The following is a 17,211-nucleotide window of genomic DNA, read 5'->3' as shown; positions in this document are numbered from 1 at the left end:
CCAGTAAAATAAGACTAATAAGTCAAGTCCTAGTTTTCCAATAAGGAAATGTTGACTCTGAAACTAGCTACTTCCTTTCTGTAACTATAGCAAATTTTATTTTCTTCCTCTAAAAATCTTGAAACATTTCATTTCAGATACTTAGAGCCTTGTTTTCTTACTGTGTCTGCTACTCTGAATTTTAAAACAACCAGCATTCATTGCCGTGCGACAGTCCTAGGGGCTGGATCTTTCTCCAGAGTCACCTCCACTCCATGATGAATTATCCTAGCCATTTCTGAGTTGGACATTCCTATTTGGGCCAATTCCATTTTTTTAACTTAATCCTATCTATGTCAGACTCTGAGTCTAAAACTAAAAATTTTATAGTTGCAAGCCTTTTGAACACTGCCTAGAAAATGCATTTCAGATTTTGATATTTGTACAAAATTCATAGTTTTCTTATAAGAGTTCCTATACTATTGCTGACTTAAACTCTCACTTCTGCTTACTATCAGAAATGAGATTGTGAAAATACAAAATTCTGTTATAACATGCAGATGTCAAAAGAAAACTAAACTTCTGAGGAAAAATAACTTCAAAGAATTTTGTAAAATGGCAGGTAAAAAGTCACAATTCCTTGTAAAGTTAATGCACAGCAATGATGCTAGTAACCATTAGGGTGAACGAGGGAACAAGAAGAGCAGGGTATTTTGAGCCCAAGAGACGGGATAATGAAGACATACAGAGAGAAGTCTATAGGGTCTGAGAGAAGAAACCTATCTTTTAGTTTTTCTACTATTTAACGTAGAAATTTCAAAGTGATAATAAAGAAGAAACCTATTTCTTCTTCCAGTACAAGTGAGTAGAGATGCTTAGATGTATTGCATTATTATATTTTAATATCTTAACAGAATATGTTTTCTGTCATTCTAGCATATAAATTCTTTGTTGGTCCTAATGGTAAATTACTTGCCAACTATAGACTCAACTAACTGTGAGCTAATCATGATTTCTTAGTTACATGTATTCATCTTTAGGTACAGATTTAAAAAGCCCAACTTTTAAAATTGGACCACTACTACAGGAGAATTATGCCTTTTAAATCAAATCCCCAAGATTCACCTTACTAATTCTGGGACTTGCTTCAGTAATACACTCTTCTATGTAATCCTGATTTAGACAAATTTCTTAAGTCATAATTGCTCTTTTGGCTATATGTTGCAAATCATAAAACCTTTCTTCTTTAAATCTTCTTTCTGGAATTTGGTCACTGTGATTAGGTGATTCTGGCTTCCTTTCTTCCTTCCTTCCTTCCTTTCTGCTCACATTTGATTGACTCTGTTCTTCTCGATAACCTTCATTCTGAAGCTACCGGCTTTGATTCTCTTGCTTTTTGAGGGTAAGATGGACACAGACTGTGAATTCATGATCAATCAGGTTTCTCTCTTTGAAGATTTAGTGTTGTCAGTTGAAACCATCTTATTGACATCAATTTGAAGCATCTTATATAGCTACTCTTCATTTCTTTTGAAAAGCATAGGCTTATTTCCAGTGGTTTTACTGTTTCATTTCTTGTACTCCCCTGTGTTTGTAACATATTATGAAAAGAATCTGTTTCTTTTAGCATTGTTTTGCCTCTAGGTTAGAACTTAAATGAACTATACATTTGGGAGATATTTGGGTGTTAACAGATTATGACATTATATTTCAGAGTTAATTATGCTTACATTTTCCATGAAAGAGCTCTTCACAAAAACCAACGTGTGTACTTCTTTATGTATGCTAGGTTTAATCAGCTTATTTGGGAGTATTGTTCTAACTTTTGGCCACCGCATCACTGAAGGCCATTTGTAACCATCAGCCAACACTTTACAGCATCTTGTGTTTTTTTTTCACAGATTTCAGACTTCAAGAATCGTTCTTTAATCTCCCACAACTTCTTTTTCCGGAAAATGTAATGCAGAATAAAGATAATACCCTCGGTATGGTATATGTCAGGAATAGCATTCAGAGCACTATGAAAATGATCTACTTAGATTTCTCCTGCTCATTGAAAAATTGGATCAGTTCTATGAGATCAGCTTGAATGTTACCATTAATAGACTATTTTATATGTATTCCCTTCCTGTATTTTCTAATCTTAAATATAGTGGTCCAGAAACCCCCGAGTATTGATTAGACCCTTAATGTGCTAAAATATATGATACTCCTATATGCTTCTACAAAGAAGGAACCTTTTAGAGAGGGGAGAAAAGCATGAGGCCATTCTCTTTCTCCTCTATTGCCCTACAGCCTTCAAAGAGATTCAGTATTCTTTTCATGTAATATACTTAAAAGGATTTCATAGTATAAAGGATTTTATCATTTCTAATTATTTCAGATATTAATAACACTTCCCCTAGGGCTGTTGGTGTGCCATAACCGATACTGATTTCAACACAAATATTTAATGTTCTTTAGAGGTGTAGATTCACTTTGAAAAAATTATTGATGTAAGAGATATTTTTAGTCTCTTAATTTTCAGCAGATTCAAAATGTATCAGTAAAGATTAATCTTAGCAGTTTAAAATTATTTTCGTCATTAACTTCTCATTCCTTTTTTTATAGCTTCTTTCTCTTTCCTTTTTTTTAAATATCGAATTTTACCTTTAACAAAAAAATAAGTTACAGGTGTTTCCTTGGATTTTTTAACCATATCTAATTTTATAATTTCTGTATTTATAATTGCTAATTTTCATGCACTTTTTCTATTGAAAAAAAAAAATCTTACTTGATACAGATTCCAAAACAGTGTTTCAGCATAACAGGCTGATTTGGGTTTTGGGCTCTATAACAGCAGTTTGTGCTGATCTAACTCAGTGAAATCCCCTCAAGAAATGATCTTATATAAGTGCTCTCTCTGGTCCCTGTTCATGTAATGGTCACTTCCATAGAGAAATAATTGATGTGTGCTTTTTGCATATTTAGTTGGAGAAAGGAAAATTAATCCACTTACACATTTGTCCTACATTCAAGTAGTCCTTTTTATTCACTACCTTAAAACCATCCCAGCTACCCAAGCAATTAGACCACTAATCATCATTGCACCACCCTGATCTGATTCAGATGGTATTATGTATAAGGCTTCTATTTTCTCTTTTCCTGTTTTTATTCATTCAACAATTTTACCATGAGCCAAGTAGGTAGTCACTAGAAAAGATACCAAGATGAAACGGATTTCAGTGCTGCCCATAAAGATTTTAAATGCTGGTGGGGAAGTTAAGTATTTTTTAGAGGGCATATATTCTAGTAGGGAAGGTAGATAACTACAGGAATAATTATAATATATGATAGAATGTGATGAGCCACATAACAGAGCAACAGGTAAAGGCCTCTGACAGTTCTAAGGAATGAGAAAATGATTTAACCTGGAGAAATCAAAAAAAGCTTCGTGGAAGTAGGATTTGGACAAGCAGAGATGAAGAGACAGTGCAGAGAGAATAAACAGCATAAGCAGAAACACAGAGGTGGGAAGCACAGAGTATGTAGAGAACCAGAAGTTAGTTTTGAGGAGAACTAAGGATGAGTGGAAGTGGGTAGTTCTGAATAATATGATCAGGAACATTTCTCCAACCAGATGGTAGAGGATCCAATAAATCTGGGCATCTCCAGGAGTTTCTTTATATTCAACCCATGAGCCTGTATTTACCCAAATAGCCCATCTGTTGTCAAATGTTAGGTATATGAATGTCTTTCAGGGTATATTAGTGTCGGGAAATTTGGGGGTTAGAAATGACAACTGATTATAAAACTCATTATGGAGTTTTTGTTATTTTTTTCAAATAAAGGATGGTTAGAGAATATTCTTAAATATATTTGAAGCTATGATAAGTCACAAAATTTAAATATCCCTTGGATGTCAAACACCTAACCACATGAAATATATAGTTGCTCTGAGGCAGCACAAAAATAAGAAGACATAATTTATCAAGAACTCTGAGCACAATCTTTCTTATTGCAAATGAATCTTTCACCAGTCATTTGGAAACCCAGTTTCCTTTACCTAGTACTTTAAGTGGTTTTCTTGGTATCTACCTGAAGCAAAAAATCATGCAATTATGACCATAATTGTTATTTACAAATAAGATAACTTTTAAGATTCATTACGTTTTTGAAAATTTCTCTCCAGGGAAGTTAAGACACTCCCATTAAATAGAAGAAGCCTGTCTAGTTACTACACATTATAATACTAAGATGGTGACTTTCTATTCATATATTTTACTTTTCAACACCATATCCATGTTGACAGGCCCTGTGCACAAAAGAATTCTCTGCTGAAAGCACAGTGCTAATTGTTGATGATTGTTAAAAGCCAACAACCTTTTTTTCATTTTTACCTCTCTTCAATTGTTCAGGAATCTCATTCTTTTTTCTTTTTCTTTTTTTTTTTTTCTTTTTGTAGATAGAGGAATTTTAGCACTTAGGCACTCAAGAGAGAGAAAGAAGGACGAAGTGATGATTTTATGTTCTCCTTTCTTTTTGACCTAACTCAGTGAGAGAAACTCGGAAAAAACTACTAACCTGTATGGTGCCACCCCTTCTTGATATGGTAACAATGAGAAAGTGGGTCCAAGGCAACTCCATGTAGATTTGGGCCAACTTTGGCCAAGAGCACATCTCATAGTACATATATTGATGGAATAGTGCTGCCATGTAGTAACCCCACTCCCTTGGGAATTCTGTGATCTACAGAAAGGGGGAAGATGAGACATAGGCCCTCTTACATCCATCCATCCACCTGTAAAACCAACACAAACGTGAGGTCAGCTGCAATGGCAGCCAGACTGCCGGGGGTAAACCTTTTAAGGAAGATGAGAGACTAAAATAGGTTCATCAGGTACAAGCTGGCTACCTAATTCCCATTTTGATGGGGACGATCTACAGATAAATAGAAAGGGACAGGGAGGGGCAATCTAGTTAGTGATACTTATTGAAGATCCTCTGGGTGATGAGAAGTACAAGGGCATATAATATAATGGAACAATAAATTTATCATTTGAGTTTATAGTATATGAAAGGCAGTGTTGCACAGTAATAGCATATTAAGAATAAATTTCAGGGACATTAAATCAAAGTGGAGCCAAATAACACTAGTTGAAAATCTCCCTTTCTTTGACTTTAAAACAACAGTTCAACCTAAGACTTGGACTAGGAAGACATTCTACAGTGGCATTTGAAAGTGAATTCTTAGAAATAACTTGGTGTGGGCTTCACCAATTTTACTGTGTATGTTTCCCATCTCTTCTGTTTTTCCTCTTATTTCTCCTTTTTTTTCTTTATAACTGACTCCTCTTCATGGTGCTCGAGAATTCATTTCCTCTTTTCATCTTCCTGTCTGTTGTGCCAGAATGTACCTACCAATTTAACACAAATGTCCCATGGAATACAAAAGGTAAAAAATTAAGACATTACTATCGCACAGTTTCACATGTGGATTTCAACTATTTCTTATTATGGATTAGCTTATCATAATTTAAATGAAAAAAATACTTTGTATTTTGTTTTTAAAAAAACTTTGTAAAAAGCCTATGTTGATATATTTCATCGGGTTTTATAACCTAACTGGATAGATATTTTCTGACATTCTTTGTCAGAAAAGCACAATTGACTAGAAAATAACAACTGTAAATGCATTTTTAAATCACCAAATGGTATTGTCACAGAATACCTGTTTAAAATAAGCATTAGCTAAACATTTATGTGAAATCATTCTCTAAAATGATGTGATTTCCTATATGCAATTACCAAATTTCCAGGGTAAAGCAAAACCCAACTTTTTCTCCCACCCCCTTAGTTTTTGCCAGTTTTTACTTTTCACATCTGCTGGTACTCTGAACAAAGAGCAGACTTTGAGTGTCTGAATAGTAGTGATTTCGGTGCTTTTTATTTTTAAGACAGACCCTTCAAAATATTGTATGTCTCATTGACAGTTTTAAAGGAGTTCCTGAAGATCAAATTATCGTTTTCTAAGTGTTTTATCTCTAAGGATTTGTTAGATGAACCGATCACAATCTTAGCACCTTGATTTGGTAAGGTGGTTTTTCTCTAACACGTATTGCAGGGACTTTCTGTGTGTTTAGAAGAGACTTGAGTGAATTCACTGAATTGTTTGAAGACAACACTGTTATAAAATGAAATCCTGCCTCTCAAGAATTACCATTGTTCCTCCCAGTTTAACTTTCCTGGCCACCTAGTGGATTCTTTTATTGAACAAACATTTAATGAGCGTGTATGTCCCAGGTGCATGTTAGGCCCTGCTGACAGGATAGAGACTAGGGTGTGTCGTGGCTGCCTTTGGGGAATTCAGCCAAGTGGAGAGGAAAACGTGGTAGGACTGTAATAGATGTTATCTTCCAACACGTCTCCCTGAGCCAGTTGATGTAGAGGGCCTCCCCAATGAAGGACCCTTTGAGTGCCCTGTTGCACTCCTGTAGACATTGTTATGTGTAAGCCTGGCCCATCATTCTGCAAGAAGGCCGTTTGCCTTATTTTACAGATTAGGCACAAAAATTAAATGGGAAAGCCAGCATTTGAGCCCAGTTTCTTTATTCCAACTATACTATGTGATACCAAGCGAGATTTTTGTTTTCTTGCTTCATTATTCCATATTGACCTGAGCACACAAAGGAAAGGGTTCACCAAATAGAATCCTGAGCTGCTGAGGCTCTTGAGTATTTTTTCCTGTAAGATTAGAGTGGAAAGTCACTTTTTAAAAAATAGTAATAATAATTAGGAGAGTCACTTCTATTTGGTAAATTTTTATTCTCAACTCTAGTAAGTCTGTATAGAACCAATCTTGTAATACTTATTCATTTGTTTGACTTCTTTTCTTTTTAGTGGAATTGGATCACAGAATTGATTTTGAACTCAGAGAAGGCCTTGTGGAGAGCCGCTATTGGTCAGCTGTCACATCGCACACTGCCTATTGGTCGTCCTTGGATGTTGCCCTCTTTCTTTTAACCTTCATGTACAAACATGAGCACGATAATAGTGCAAAACCCAACTTTGATCCAGTCTGAACTGTTGAAGGACATTAATGGCCCCAAACTGATTTTTTTCTGTTAAAATATATGTGTCAACATATGGAAGTTTCAGGTTTAAGTATGTTTCACTTTTGTTTAGGGTAAGAAATATTTGAATTTAGAAGCACTTTATTTTACTTTAAAAAACAAAGCAAATGTTCCGTCTGAAAGAAGTTATTTATAGTTTTCATCATTTTAAGTATGAGTCTGACAGAACCCCCTGCAGAGAATCAAGCAAGACCTGGAAGTAAGGAGGACTTGGGTGGACTGCAAGGTTATAGATCACAATCTAGTTTCTCCCAGATATAAAGGCATATTAATGGGTTGAATCTAATGTATTAACCAAAATATGTTATAAATCTAAAATGATCAAGGTCCAAGGTATTCTACATAAAGATCACAAGGTGGTATCATTGTTTTCGATTTCCGTGAAAGCTTCCATTTCCACAATTTCTTTGAAACATGAGTGTAACAGATTTTAAATGTTTTGAATTTAACTTGTTTAGAAAAACTAATGCTAAAATAGAAACAACATTTTAACTATTTATAGTTTATTACCTCTGACTAATTGTTTTATGTCAATGTATGAAACATTACATTTTTTTAAATGTTTCCTTTGAAGAATTTAAGAACCACATTTATTTTCTATAGTGTTAAGACCCTTTTTTCTCAGAACTCCATCTTTTTACTCTTCAGATGAATATATAGACACTGTGGCATACTTTCAGCATTTTTTTCATTAAAAAGTTGTAGTTTTACACAAATAACACTAGTTCAATTATTTTGAAAAAAAATGAACTTTTTATTATGTCCCGTGTACCTCAGAGAAAGCTAAAGTTTTCTAAACTTGACATGGAATACTCCATAATGGGTACATTTAATAAACTTTACTGGAAAATTAGTAAACTTCTTTGGAGTAGGGAGTATGACAACTAAATTTTAAGTATATAAACGTCTGTGTGCCAAACAATTAACATATAAAAAGGGGATGGAGTGCCACTAACAAATTTTATTTTTAAAGTGTTTAAGGAATCGTAATTGAGACATAGACACAATAGTTCAGGATTCTGAGGCATTGAAAGAGTTTCCTCAGCTGTAATTTTTTCCACAGTGCTTTTCATCTGAGGAGCTCAAAGTGCTTTGCGATTTAATAACCTATGTAGTAGCTTCTTGAGGTAAGTAAATGAGTGTTATTCTCGTGTTACATGTTAGTACACTAAGGCACCAAAACATTTAAAGTGCCTTGATTACAGAGCAAATCAGAGCTCAGACTGAAGACAGACCATATTCTTCTATGTGCTCTTCATTGATAATTCACATGTGACCTCTTGTTTTGCAAACAGTAATAATAACAGAAGTTGCAATTCATAATTTGGAGAAATGACTGTGAAGCCAGTACTTTACCCTACTCGTCATACACATTCTTGGGTTCTCACACTCAAAGGAGGAGTTACTTAGAGGGGATCAGTAGCCATCTCTGCAACAACCAACCCATACTTCTGAGAAGCTTCCACTGGGTTCCACTTAAGGTGCTGTCTTTGCTTATCTTAAGCTCCCCAGGAATCGTCAAACTGGGAGGAAAGTTGGCCGGTCGTACATCTCACCTTCTCCTTTCTTTTTAAGATGATAGAATCTTTGGATTACTTGTAGGTTTTACTCAGCACTGTCCTCTATCTGTTTTGGCCTTTCATTGAATTTGCACAACATAAAGCACTTCTTTTTAGTGCTTAAAAAGATCCCAAGGCTCCATGCCCAAATACGTGACTCACTAAGAAACTCTTGCTATAAAAGGCTTTTGAGGCAATCTTAGCAAAGCTGAAGCAATGTCTTTCGAATTTAGAGATTCCTGTGAACTCAGGTCATTCTCATACCCTGTTTATTTCGTAGGTCTATTTAGTTCTCAGGAGAAATAAACTCGTATCCCATATGACTTTATCATTAAAGGTATGTGAGCATTTGGGTGGTATGACACTCAAATGCCTAAGAGCTTTAAGGGATTCATTCTCTTTTTTTTTTTTTTTTTTTTTTTGGCTGCTCTGGGTCTTCGTGCGGCTTGCAGCTTCTCTAGTTGCAGGCTTAGTTGAGGTATGTGGGATTTTAGTTCCCCAACCATGGATTGGACCTGGACACCCTGCATTGGAAGCGTGGAGTCTCAACCACTGGACCACTAGGGAAGTCCCAAGGGATTCATTCTTAACCATTAGAATGTGAAGAGCCCCTTTTACCTGAGAGGAGTGAAAACCTAGCAAACCTTTTCATTTGATATAGAGTAAAAAGAAAAGTATATTCCCATAGCTATAGGAATATATCTGCTTCCCTTTTTTCATATTGAGGAAAAAAATCCAATTTAACCACATGGAAGTTATTTGAGTTCTTGAAAACAACATTCAAAACCTCCTTTTCAAAATGAGATATTCTGGATTATTGGATAGGGGTTTTGTTTTCAATTCATTATTTCATCAATAGAGATGGTGATTTTGATTTCACAGTACTCTTGTTTCCATGTCTCTGCATGTTATCATGGAATGTACTTATATGTACTCAAGTAATATACAGAGTATGTGTAATTCTAGCTTGACTTAGAAGCTGAGTCAGTTACTGAGTAATATTTTGCAACTTTATTCCAACAAGTACTAAATTTTTGATACCATTAAAATTTTATTCTCTATTTTGTGTACCTGCTATGATGATTCTTCTGAGTACTGGTCAGATTATTCAAACAATTTTAATCCAGTTAGGTCCCCAAGAATTATTTAAACTTAGAATAAGGAGAATGTTTTGTTAGTTCATAACTTTATTTTCAACAGTAATTATGCTTGTGTTATAATCCAGTGTTACAGTATATTAGAACATATTATAAAATGTACTCAGTTTCTCATAGCAAGCCTTAGGAATCTTATGTTTGACTTCTATTAAATAGCATCTGTCAGCCTTTGGAAATTCTCACATTGAACGTTCTGTAGAAGCCCTCAGACAGTGACATGTAAACATTCATCTCATTCTCATTTTCTCTCTGTTGTTTCCTCGTTGGGGGCTGAAGCATTCGGATCATATCCTTCCCCCAAAGAGTAAACAGAGGAAAGGAAACCATCAGTGGAGTGTCACGGCCAACTCCACAACTCCTTCCAGTGATGACACTTGAGCCCTTTAAGGTGGAATCGGACCAAACCTAGAAAGTTCACTGTAAGGCCTACAGTAGAGGGAAAAAAACTGAATTGCTTTCTGATTAGGTTAGTTAATATTTCTGTCTTTCAGCTGTAGTGAGTAAGGCATTTGGACAATTGAGAAAACTAATTTGAGTGTTATGTCTTAATAATTGTTTCAATAATCTTTTGTTAGCATGGAAATGGGGCTAAAAAAGATACGCGATATTAAAGAAGAGTCAAGGCAGAGCTAAAAAGAGGATGTAGCAGCCATTGACTGGAGAAAGAACTAGAACTTGACCAGACAGTCTTGAGTGTTCGGTAGGTAACTTCTGTGGTTACTCTCAAGTGTCTTTTACCCAGATTCTGCTGTCATCCCTGCACCTCAGGCCTCTGCCAGGAGTCAGACGGTCCTCTGGCTGAATTTGAAACACACACATTAAATCCTTTTATGGTTAGGTATGGGCAATGCATATAGTTTCCTGACATTTTATAATAACTTACCTACATAGAAAAACTTTTGCTGTATCTACAGCAGATTTGGCAGGAAGCGCCTCGACTGAACTCTGAACTCTGTTACTTCTAGGATGGTCTAGGAAGCCTGCAGACCACACTGTCTCCTTTTGCAGTAGTCAGAGGGAAAGGAAGTTGCCAAGGAAATATGTGTAGTATTGAGCTTGGAGCAGTGTACAGAATGGCAGGATATAAAATTTCATCTCAAAGGTCTCATTTAGTAAATGTTACTGCTGGCATGATAACAGCCTGGGTCATATGCGTCCTATTTTAGTCTTCATTGGATGTTTGCAATGATTCAAAGGATCCTAAAATTTCAGGGTTTGTTCAGATTTTAGAGGTCATCTAGTCCAACCCTGTTTTAGTTTCATGTAAGCATTTAAATAGCATAAAGGTCATGAAAAGTGAAGTGAGGGGTGGCATGTTAGGTTCAGCCCAAAGACATTGAGAGACTAAATACTCAGCAGTAGAGGAGGCAATTTGATGGTGTCTCTAAGGAAAAATGTCGTTGACCACAGTAGAATTCTAAAGCTGGAAGGGCTGTAGATATCCTCATTTTCCAAAGCATGTTCTGGGAACTTCAATAGATGTCAGTTCAGAAAATAAGTTTGAGAAATACCAAATTTAGAAGATTCCTTTACAGCAGGACTTTCAGGAGCCTCTGATGCATTAAATGCAGTGTGAATCTACTTGGTGCTGTGGGGTGCAGGAGGGGGAGTTTTTCCAAACGTATTTGACCATAACTTTATATGAATATACTTAGAGAAATGCCATCACATTTAATTCCTGTATTTTACAGAGGTGTATCGTTTTGTTTGACAAGTGACCACTCCCACCCTATAAGGTCACATGGCCAGCCAATGACAGAGTCAGAATTAGAACCTAGTCCCCTGATTCCCAGCTTTGTCTTACACCACAGTGCCTGTTTCCTTCCCATAATACATATCAAGCTCCTAAATGGCAGAAACTACCTCGGGGCGGGGGTGGGGGGTGGGGTGGGGGAGGGGGAGGTGTGTGTGTGGGGGGGAGGGGGAGGTGTGTGTGTGTGTGTCTCTTCCCCATCTCCTCCCCCAGCCCTCTAGCTGTAACCTGATGCTTTAGGAGCTGTGAGCTCTCAAAGAATGGCTCTAGGCTTGAGTTCCCCAGTTGGTCTCCTTTGTTCCCAGGCTCTCCGGAAAGAGTGCCCTACCGGGTCTGGATAGACTTCCTTTCGTGTCTTAGATTCAAAATACCCAAAAAAAAGAAAAGCAAAAGAGGAAATTTCCTGGCAGTCCAGTGGTTAGGACTCCGTGCTTTCACTGCCGAGGGCTGGGTGGCACAATCAAAGAAAATAATAATAAGCAAAAGAATGAAAAAAATAAGAGCCAAAATGCCCAGGATACATTGTATTAGTTTTCCATTCTAGTGACAAATACAAACTTGGTAGGGAAACAAGTTGCACAGTGTTAAATAATGTTTAATATTCCTTTTGTTTCCTTTCTATACTGTTTATATGTTGACCTTTTATCAATTCATGACAAGTAGAGCCCTTCTAAAACTGTTCCAACATAGGTTAACTAATAGAAATTTTAAAATTCAAGTACTATGTGGAGAATATGAGACGAGTTTCTGGTGTGTGTGCGTGTTTTCCCCAAAAACAGTCTATTGGCAGGTAGTTAGCATGAACTTTTCCTCGGCCTTTGTGTTTGAATAGGGGTGGGAGTGCACTTAGTATTGTCTGTTACCTTCTGGCTTTTCATTTATGTGTCACAGAGTGCATCTCGCTTCCTTCCCACTGTACAGTTGCCAGGCTGTGTTGGGAAGCTGTTCTTTAGGGAGGTTACATCTGGTCTTCTGTTGGAAAGTAAGATGAAAAACAAGTATGTTAATACTTGACCTTTAGTACTTTCTCCTGGAAGACATCGAATATCTATGAGCTCCTTCATACCTTCCCTTGACGACACCCACACTCACTACCATCTCTGCTTGATCTCTGAAAATATTTGATTCCCCATGAGCTTTGTGATGGAAAAGTACAACCATTTTGTGGGTCTAAGGCTGTCATAATAAATCCAAACTCCACCAGTAAGAGTCTGGGAAGTTTTTTGTTTTTTGCTCTTAGGTACAATTCTCAGAGGCAGCTAACACTATGACTCTCTTGCGACCCTTACGTTGTTGCCTTTCTTTCAGCTTCTGTGACCTCTTCTTGCGTTTACCCTCCCCAAGTGCTGTCAGTGACTGCAGTAACAATTCACAGAAGGTGGCCTTTTTCCTTCCCTTTCCTTTGTTGCCTTTCATTTCCAGTTAGCAAAGCAGGTTAGCTTTCTCAGAATGTTCAGTTTTACTGAAGCATTATTCCCGTTTGATCTCTGTAGTGATCAGTTCAGAGGGCAAAAAGTATATAACTTTCATTTTAGAATTGTCCGGTTTTGATTTTTCTCATTTGGAACTAGTGCATGCACCTTTAATAATTTCAAGGAAGTGAGAGATAAATGTAGTTCTCTCCTGGATTACACTGTTTCTCTAGCTGAATGATCCATTCATTATCTCATTCACCAAGTGCAAGTAATTGTGCCCTCTAGTAAACAGCCTCAAAGAGTAGGCTGTTCTAAGCATTCTTGGGAACATAGTCCTCCTAATCTTCGATTAGATAATCCAGAAAGTTCATGAAGAGTGAAAATATTAAAATCTACCTCTTCACGAGGAATGGCCACCACACTGCCTCCTACTAGGAGGGTCGGTGGCCACTGTGGCACACTGGCTCCCTCCAACGTGAGAGGAAAAGGTTAGCACATTCTGATCTTGTAGAATAAAGCCCATTCACAGCTTCTCAATTGTGAATGGGTCAAAAGATGACCATAGTCCTCAGGCTTTCAGGCTAATCTGAATATGTGATCACTGAGAAAATTAAGTCCAAGAACCCATACAGATTGGGACCAATCACTACGACAGTTCCACTTAACTTCCCATTTCCCTCACCCTTTGGTTGGTGCCAGACTGACTGAAAAGTAGGGTTTTAGGTGTATTTTGTAAGAATCCAGGCATTTCAGTGCTAGACAAAAGCAATTCCCTCAAGTGGTATTGACTTTAGATTGGGAAATAAATGGCCAGGATGTAGGGACTACATATAGAATTGAGACGGGACAGTGTATGAACTGGAGAAAGAAAAGGCAAACATGGGGAAGGAAAGAAACTTGGCACCTGGTCATGATAGTCTGACAGTTTAGACATTTCATTTTCAGAGAAGGCGGGGGGTGATAGGGTGGCATGGGTCTGATCACAACATCTCTTGAACTGAAGCCCTTGGATGGTTCCATTTATCATTGGAGGCCCTACACCCTAGCCCAACCTGCACCCCCTGCCTGAGTTCTCACTGCCTATCTTCAGCAGCATTTCTGTCGCAGGCTGCACACCATTCGCCTAAGAATGCATGCATTTTAGTTATTGTAGTGGTTACCTGTTGTTTTTGTCTACCCAACATCCTGTTTCTCCTCCTTTAGGGTCCTCTCCTCCCATCTCCTTATGAATTACTGCCCTTGCCCTGCCCACTCTATGTGGTTCTAAGTTGCTAATCCCATAAAAGTCTTCTTGCAACCTTTCCCACCCTTGGTTAAAATTATTTTGTTTCGCATGAGTCCCTATTATTAAAACAGCATGATCAAAGCACTGTCTCTACGGTGGCCAGGTGATGGGTACATGTCTCAGATCAGACCATATTTCCCATCTCATAAGCCACAGTGATTATCCCAGAGATGAGCACATGCCCCAAACTAGACCAAGAAGAGGACTTCCATAGGACTGAGTTGCTGGCCCGTATGGGCAGATAGCCTTCCGTGGCTATTCAATACACTCTGGTGGCACATGGTGTGATGAGAGCATGGAGCCACCTGTAGTCAAACTCCACCCCTTCCTCCTGCAACATGGGTTATGTCCCTCTGCTATGGGAGAGAGGGAAGCACACACAGATGAACAGGGCCAAGAGTTCCTGGAGAACTGAAGCAAATGCCACCCCCAGCGTTCCCAATTCCACTTTCCTGTTATTTGCTTAAGCTATTTTGAGATGGGTTTCTGTCCCTTGGGTCCAGAAGAATTCAAGTTAATAATCATTTGACCAAAACTAACCTCCACATCCCTAATGGAAATTCTGTGTTTAAGGACAATGTCTTTGAAGACTTTCCTCAATCCTCTGGTTGAAATTAATAACAGCTCGTGAGCTCTCATCATAGTCCATTTGGGCTGCTGGAGCAAAAATACCATCAACTGGGTGGCTTATAAACAGCAAACATTTCTCTCAGCTCTGGAGACTGGGAAGTCCAAGATTCATGGCAATGGCAGATTCAGTGTCAGGTGAGAGAGCACTTCCTCAATGACCGCATCTTCTACTGCAACCTCTTTATAAGAACACTAATCCCGTTCATGAGGGCTCTATCCTCATGACCTAATCACCTCCCAAAGGCCCCACATCTAAACACTATCACATTGGGGACTAGGTCTCAACATACGACTTTAGGGGAGACATTCAGTCCTTAGCACCCCCCATTAACAATGTGTTTGTTGCATTGGTTTCATTTTGCCTTGATTTGGTGTTTGATTACCTGTCGCTTTTTCACTTACTGACAGGCTCTTTAAAGGTAGGGAGCATCGGGCTTCCCTGGTGGCGCAGTGGTTGAGAGTCCGCCTGCCGATGCAGGGGACACGGGTTCGTGCCCCGGTCTGGGAAGATCCCACATGCCGCGGAGCGGCTGTGCCCGTGAGCCATGGCCATTGAGCCTGCGCGTCCGGAGCCTGTGCTCCGCAACGGGAGAGGTCACAGCAGTGAGAGGCCCGCGTACCGCCAAAAAAAAAAAAAAAAAAAAAAGGAGCATCGTCGGACTCTCCATAGGTCACTACATCGTAGGGGCTCAAATTTATTGAATTATATCTAGACTGGGACTGCGTAAGTGCTAGGGATAACCATGAAAATTATGTGACTGAAATTCATGGGAATTGCTGAATTGGGAGAAGCCTTGAGAATAAGCAAACCCTACATGGAACCAAGAGGCTCAGACAGAAGGGATCTTGCTTTTTCCACAACCAAAGAAAGCAAAATTAATACCTCGTAGGATGTGGCAGAAAAGAAGTAGGAAGTATTATATGCCAGGGTGAACTTGAAAATAGATCTTGGGTGTACTATTTAAAATACTGACTGTTGTATTTACCTGTGCAGAAGAAAAATGCCTAATTAGGTATTCATAATTACTCCCCAACTTGTGCCCCATAGTAACTCAGTGGTGTTTCCTACAGTGACCAAGAAGTATTTCCTTCTTGCCATATGCTGTTCTCGAAACGTAGCAGTGCATGTTCACGTATCTCTGCCTTTGCGCTTGCTGTCCCCTCACCCTAGAATGTGTTCTGCTTATTTCCCATTTACGGAGCTTTTACTTATTTTGAAGTCAGTAATCACTGCATTCATGATTAGGAAAAGAAAATTCTCAGTGCTTTCCCAATTCCTTCCAGCTGCAGACTATTTTCTCTCTATACCAGACAGTAATTTATGATTTATCCTCTCTGCAACTGAAACATAAAGGAAGAGAAAACAAGCAAAGGAGGAGAAGATGGAGTTCATGGGAAATGGTAGTTGGTCAATTAGTTTGCTTCTGTGAGAGACGTTATAATGTTCTGTTGTGTTTTGTTTATAAAGAAGGGAATGTTTTCCAGGTTTCATATGAATAGCTGTCAACTTTGGGAGCACAACTTTTGTGGAGGGTGAGGATCACCAGTTTGTACCTGTACATAAATGTACAAAGTTTTGTGTCAGTACTTACACAAAACTTTTGCCTCTGATGGTTGACTGATAACAGATGCCTCTGATAGTGCTGTACTAAAGAGGACCTGTGTGGGGAAAGGATACCGCAGCACTGCAGAGGGGAAGGACTGCTCCCGCAGGCGGTGACAGTGGAAAGTGACCTAGCAAGTGGGAACAGCTGGGGTATCTTATTCGGGGCTGACTGGCTCCTCATAGTAACCAACTTGACACATTGAAGCCTGGGAATTTTTCTCAACTAGATCTATGGTTGTAAAGATTTGCTGACATCACCTGTCTCAAGGATTCCCTGCTCATTTTTCCCTCTCTCTACTGTAAGAAGATTTAAGGATATGTCTATATGCATCGGGGGAGAGCTTACTAGCTTGCCAAATTTATTAAACCCTCAATCATGTGGCTTTTGTTAAAATTATTGTTAACATTTACCTGTTTGCTCTCTACCTGGCACTGTTCTAGATGCTTTAGATGAATTCCTTCATTTAATGTTTACAGTGCCCTCCTGAGGTAAACACTGTTGTCAGGCCTTATTTTTCAACAAGGAAACCAAGACATAGAAAGATTGAGGTAACCAGACCCCGGTCACACAGCTACGAGAAGATGGAGCCGCGGTGTGTGATGCTCAAGCCTGTACGGTGCTGCCTCTCCCAGTGCAATGTGTGGGAAAACAGTCCAGGTGGGCCTCAGGACCAGACTCCACCGCACTATCTGTAGGTAAAAGCCTGAGAATTGT

The 17,211-nt window shown here is 38.4% G+C and overlaps 1 protein-coding gene across 8 annotated transcripts in view; it reads left to right on the top strand.

The window, feature by feature from the left end:
• Window positions 1-9,711, top strand: part of DDHD1 (DDHD domain containing 1) — a 91,595-nt gene extending 81,884 nt beyond the window's left edge. For 4 of the 8 annotated variants that reach the window (XM_022570538.3, XM_022570537.3, XM_022570545.3 and 1 more), the window contains 2 exons: window positions 1,881-1,964; window positions 6,859-9,711. In XM_022570538.3, coding sequence (XP_022426246.2) covers window positions 1,881-1,964; window positions 6,859-7,040 — 266 coding nt within the window. In that variant the 3' untranslated portion in view covers window positions 7,041-9,711. The remainder of the gene's footprint in view (window positions 1-1,880; window positions 1,965-6,858) is intronic. The other 4 variants (XM_022570546.3, XM_022570539.3, XM_022570543.3 and 1 more) reach the window with 2 other exon arrangements.
• Window positions 9,712-17,211: the final 7,500 nt, after the last annotated feature.

The sequence above is a fragment of the Delphinapterus leucas genome, chromosome 2 (assembly GCF_059928025.1).
Source record: "Delphinapterus leucas isolate spDelLeu-1000000601 "Yukka" chromosome 2, BTC_Dleu_Yukka2, whole genome shotgun sequence".
Taxonomy (NCBI): Eukaryota; Metazoa; Chordata; class Mammalia; order Artiodactyla; family Monodontidae; genus Delphinapterus; species Delphinapterus leucas.
The sequence above is the reverse complement of the archived record's forward strand: the minus strand, read 5'-3'. Positions and strand labels throughout refer to the sequence as shown.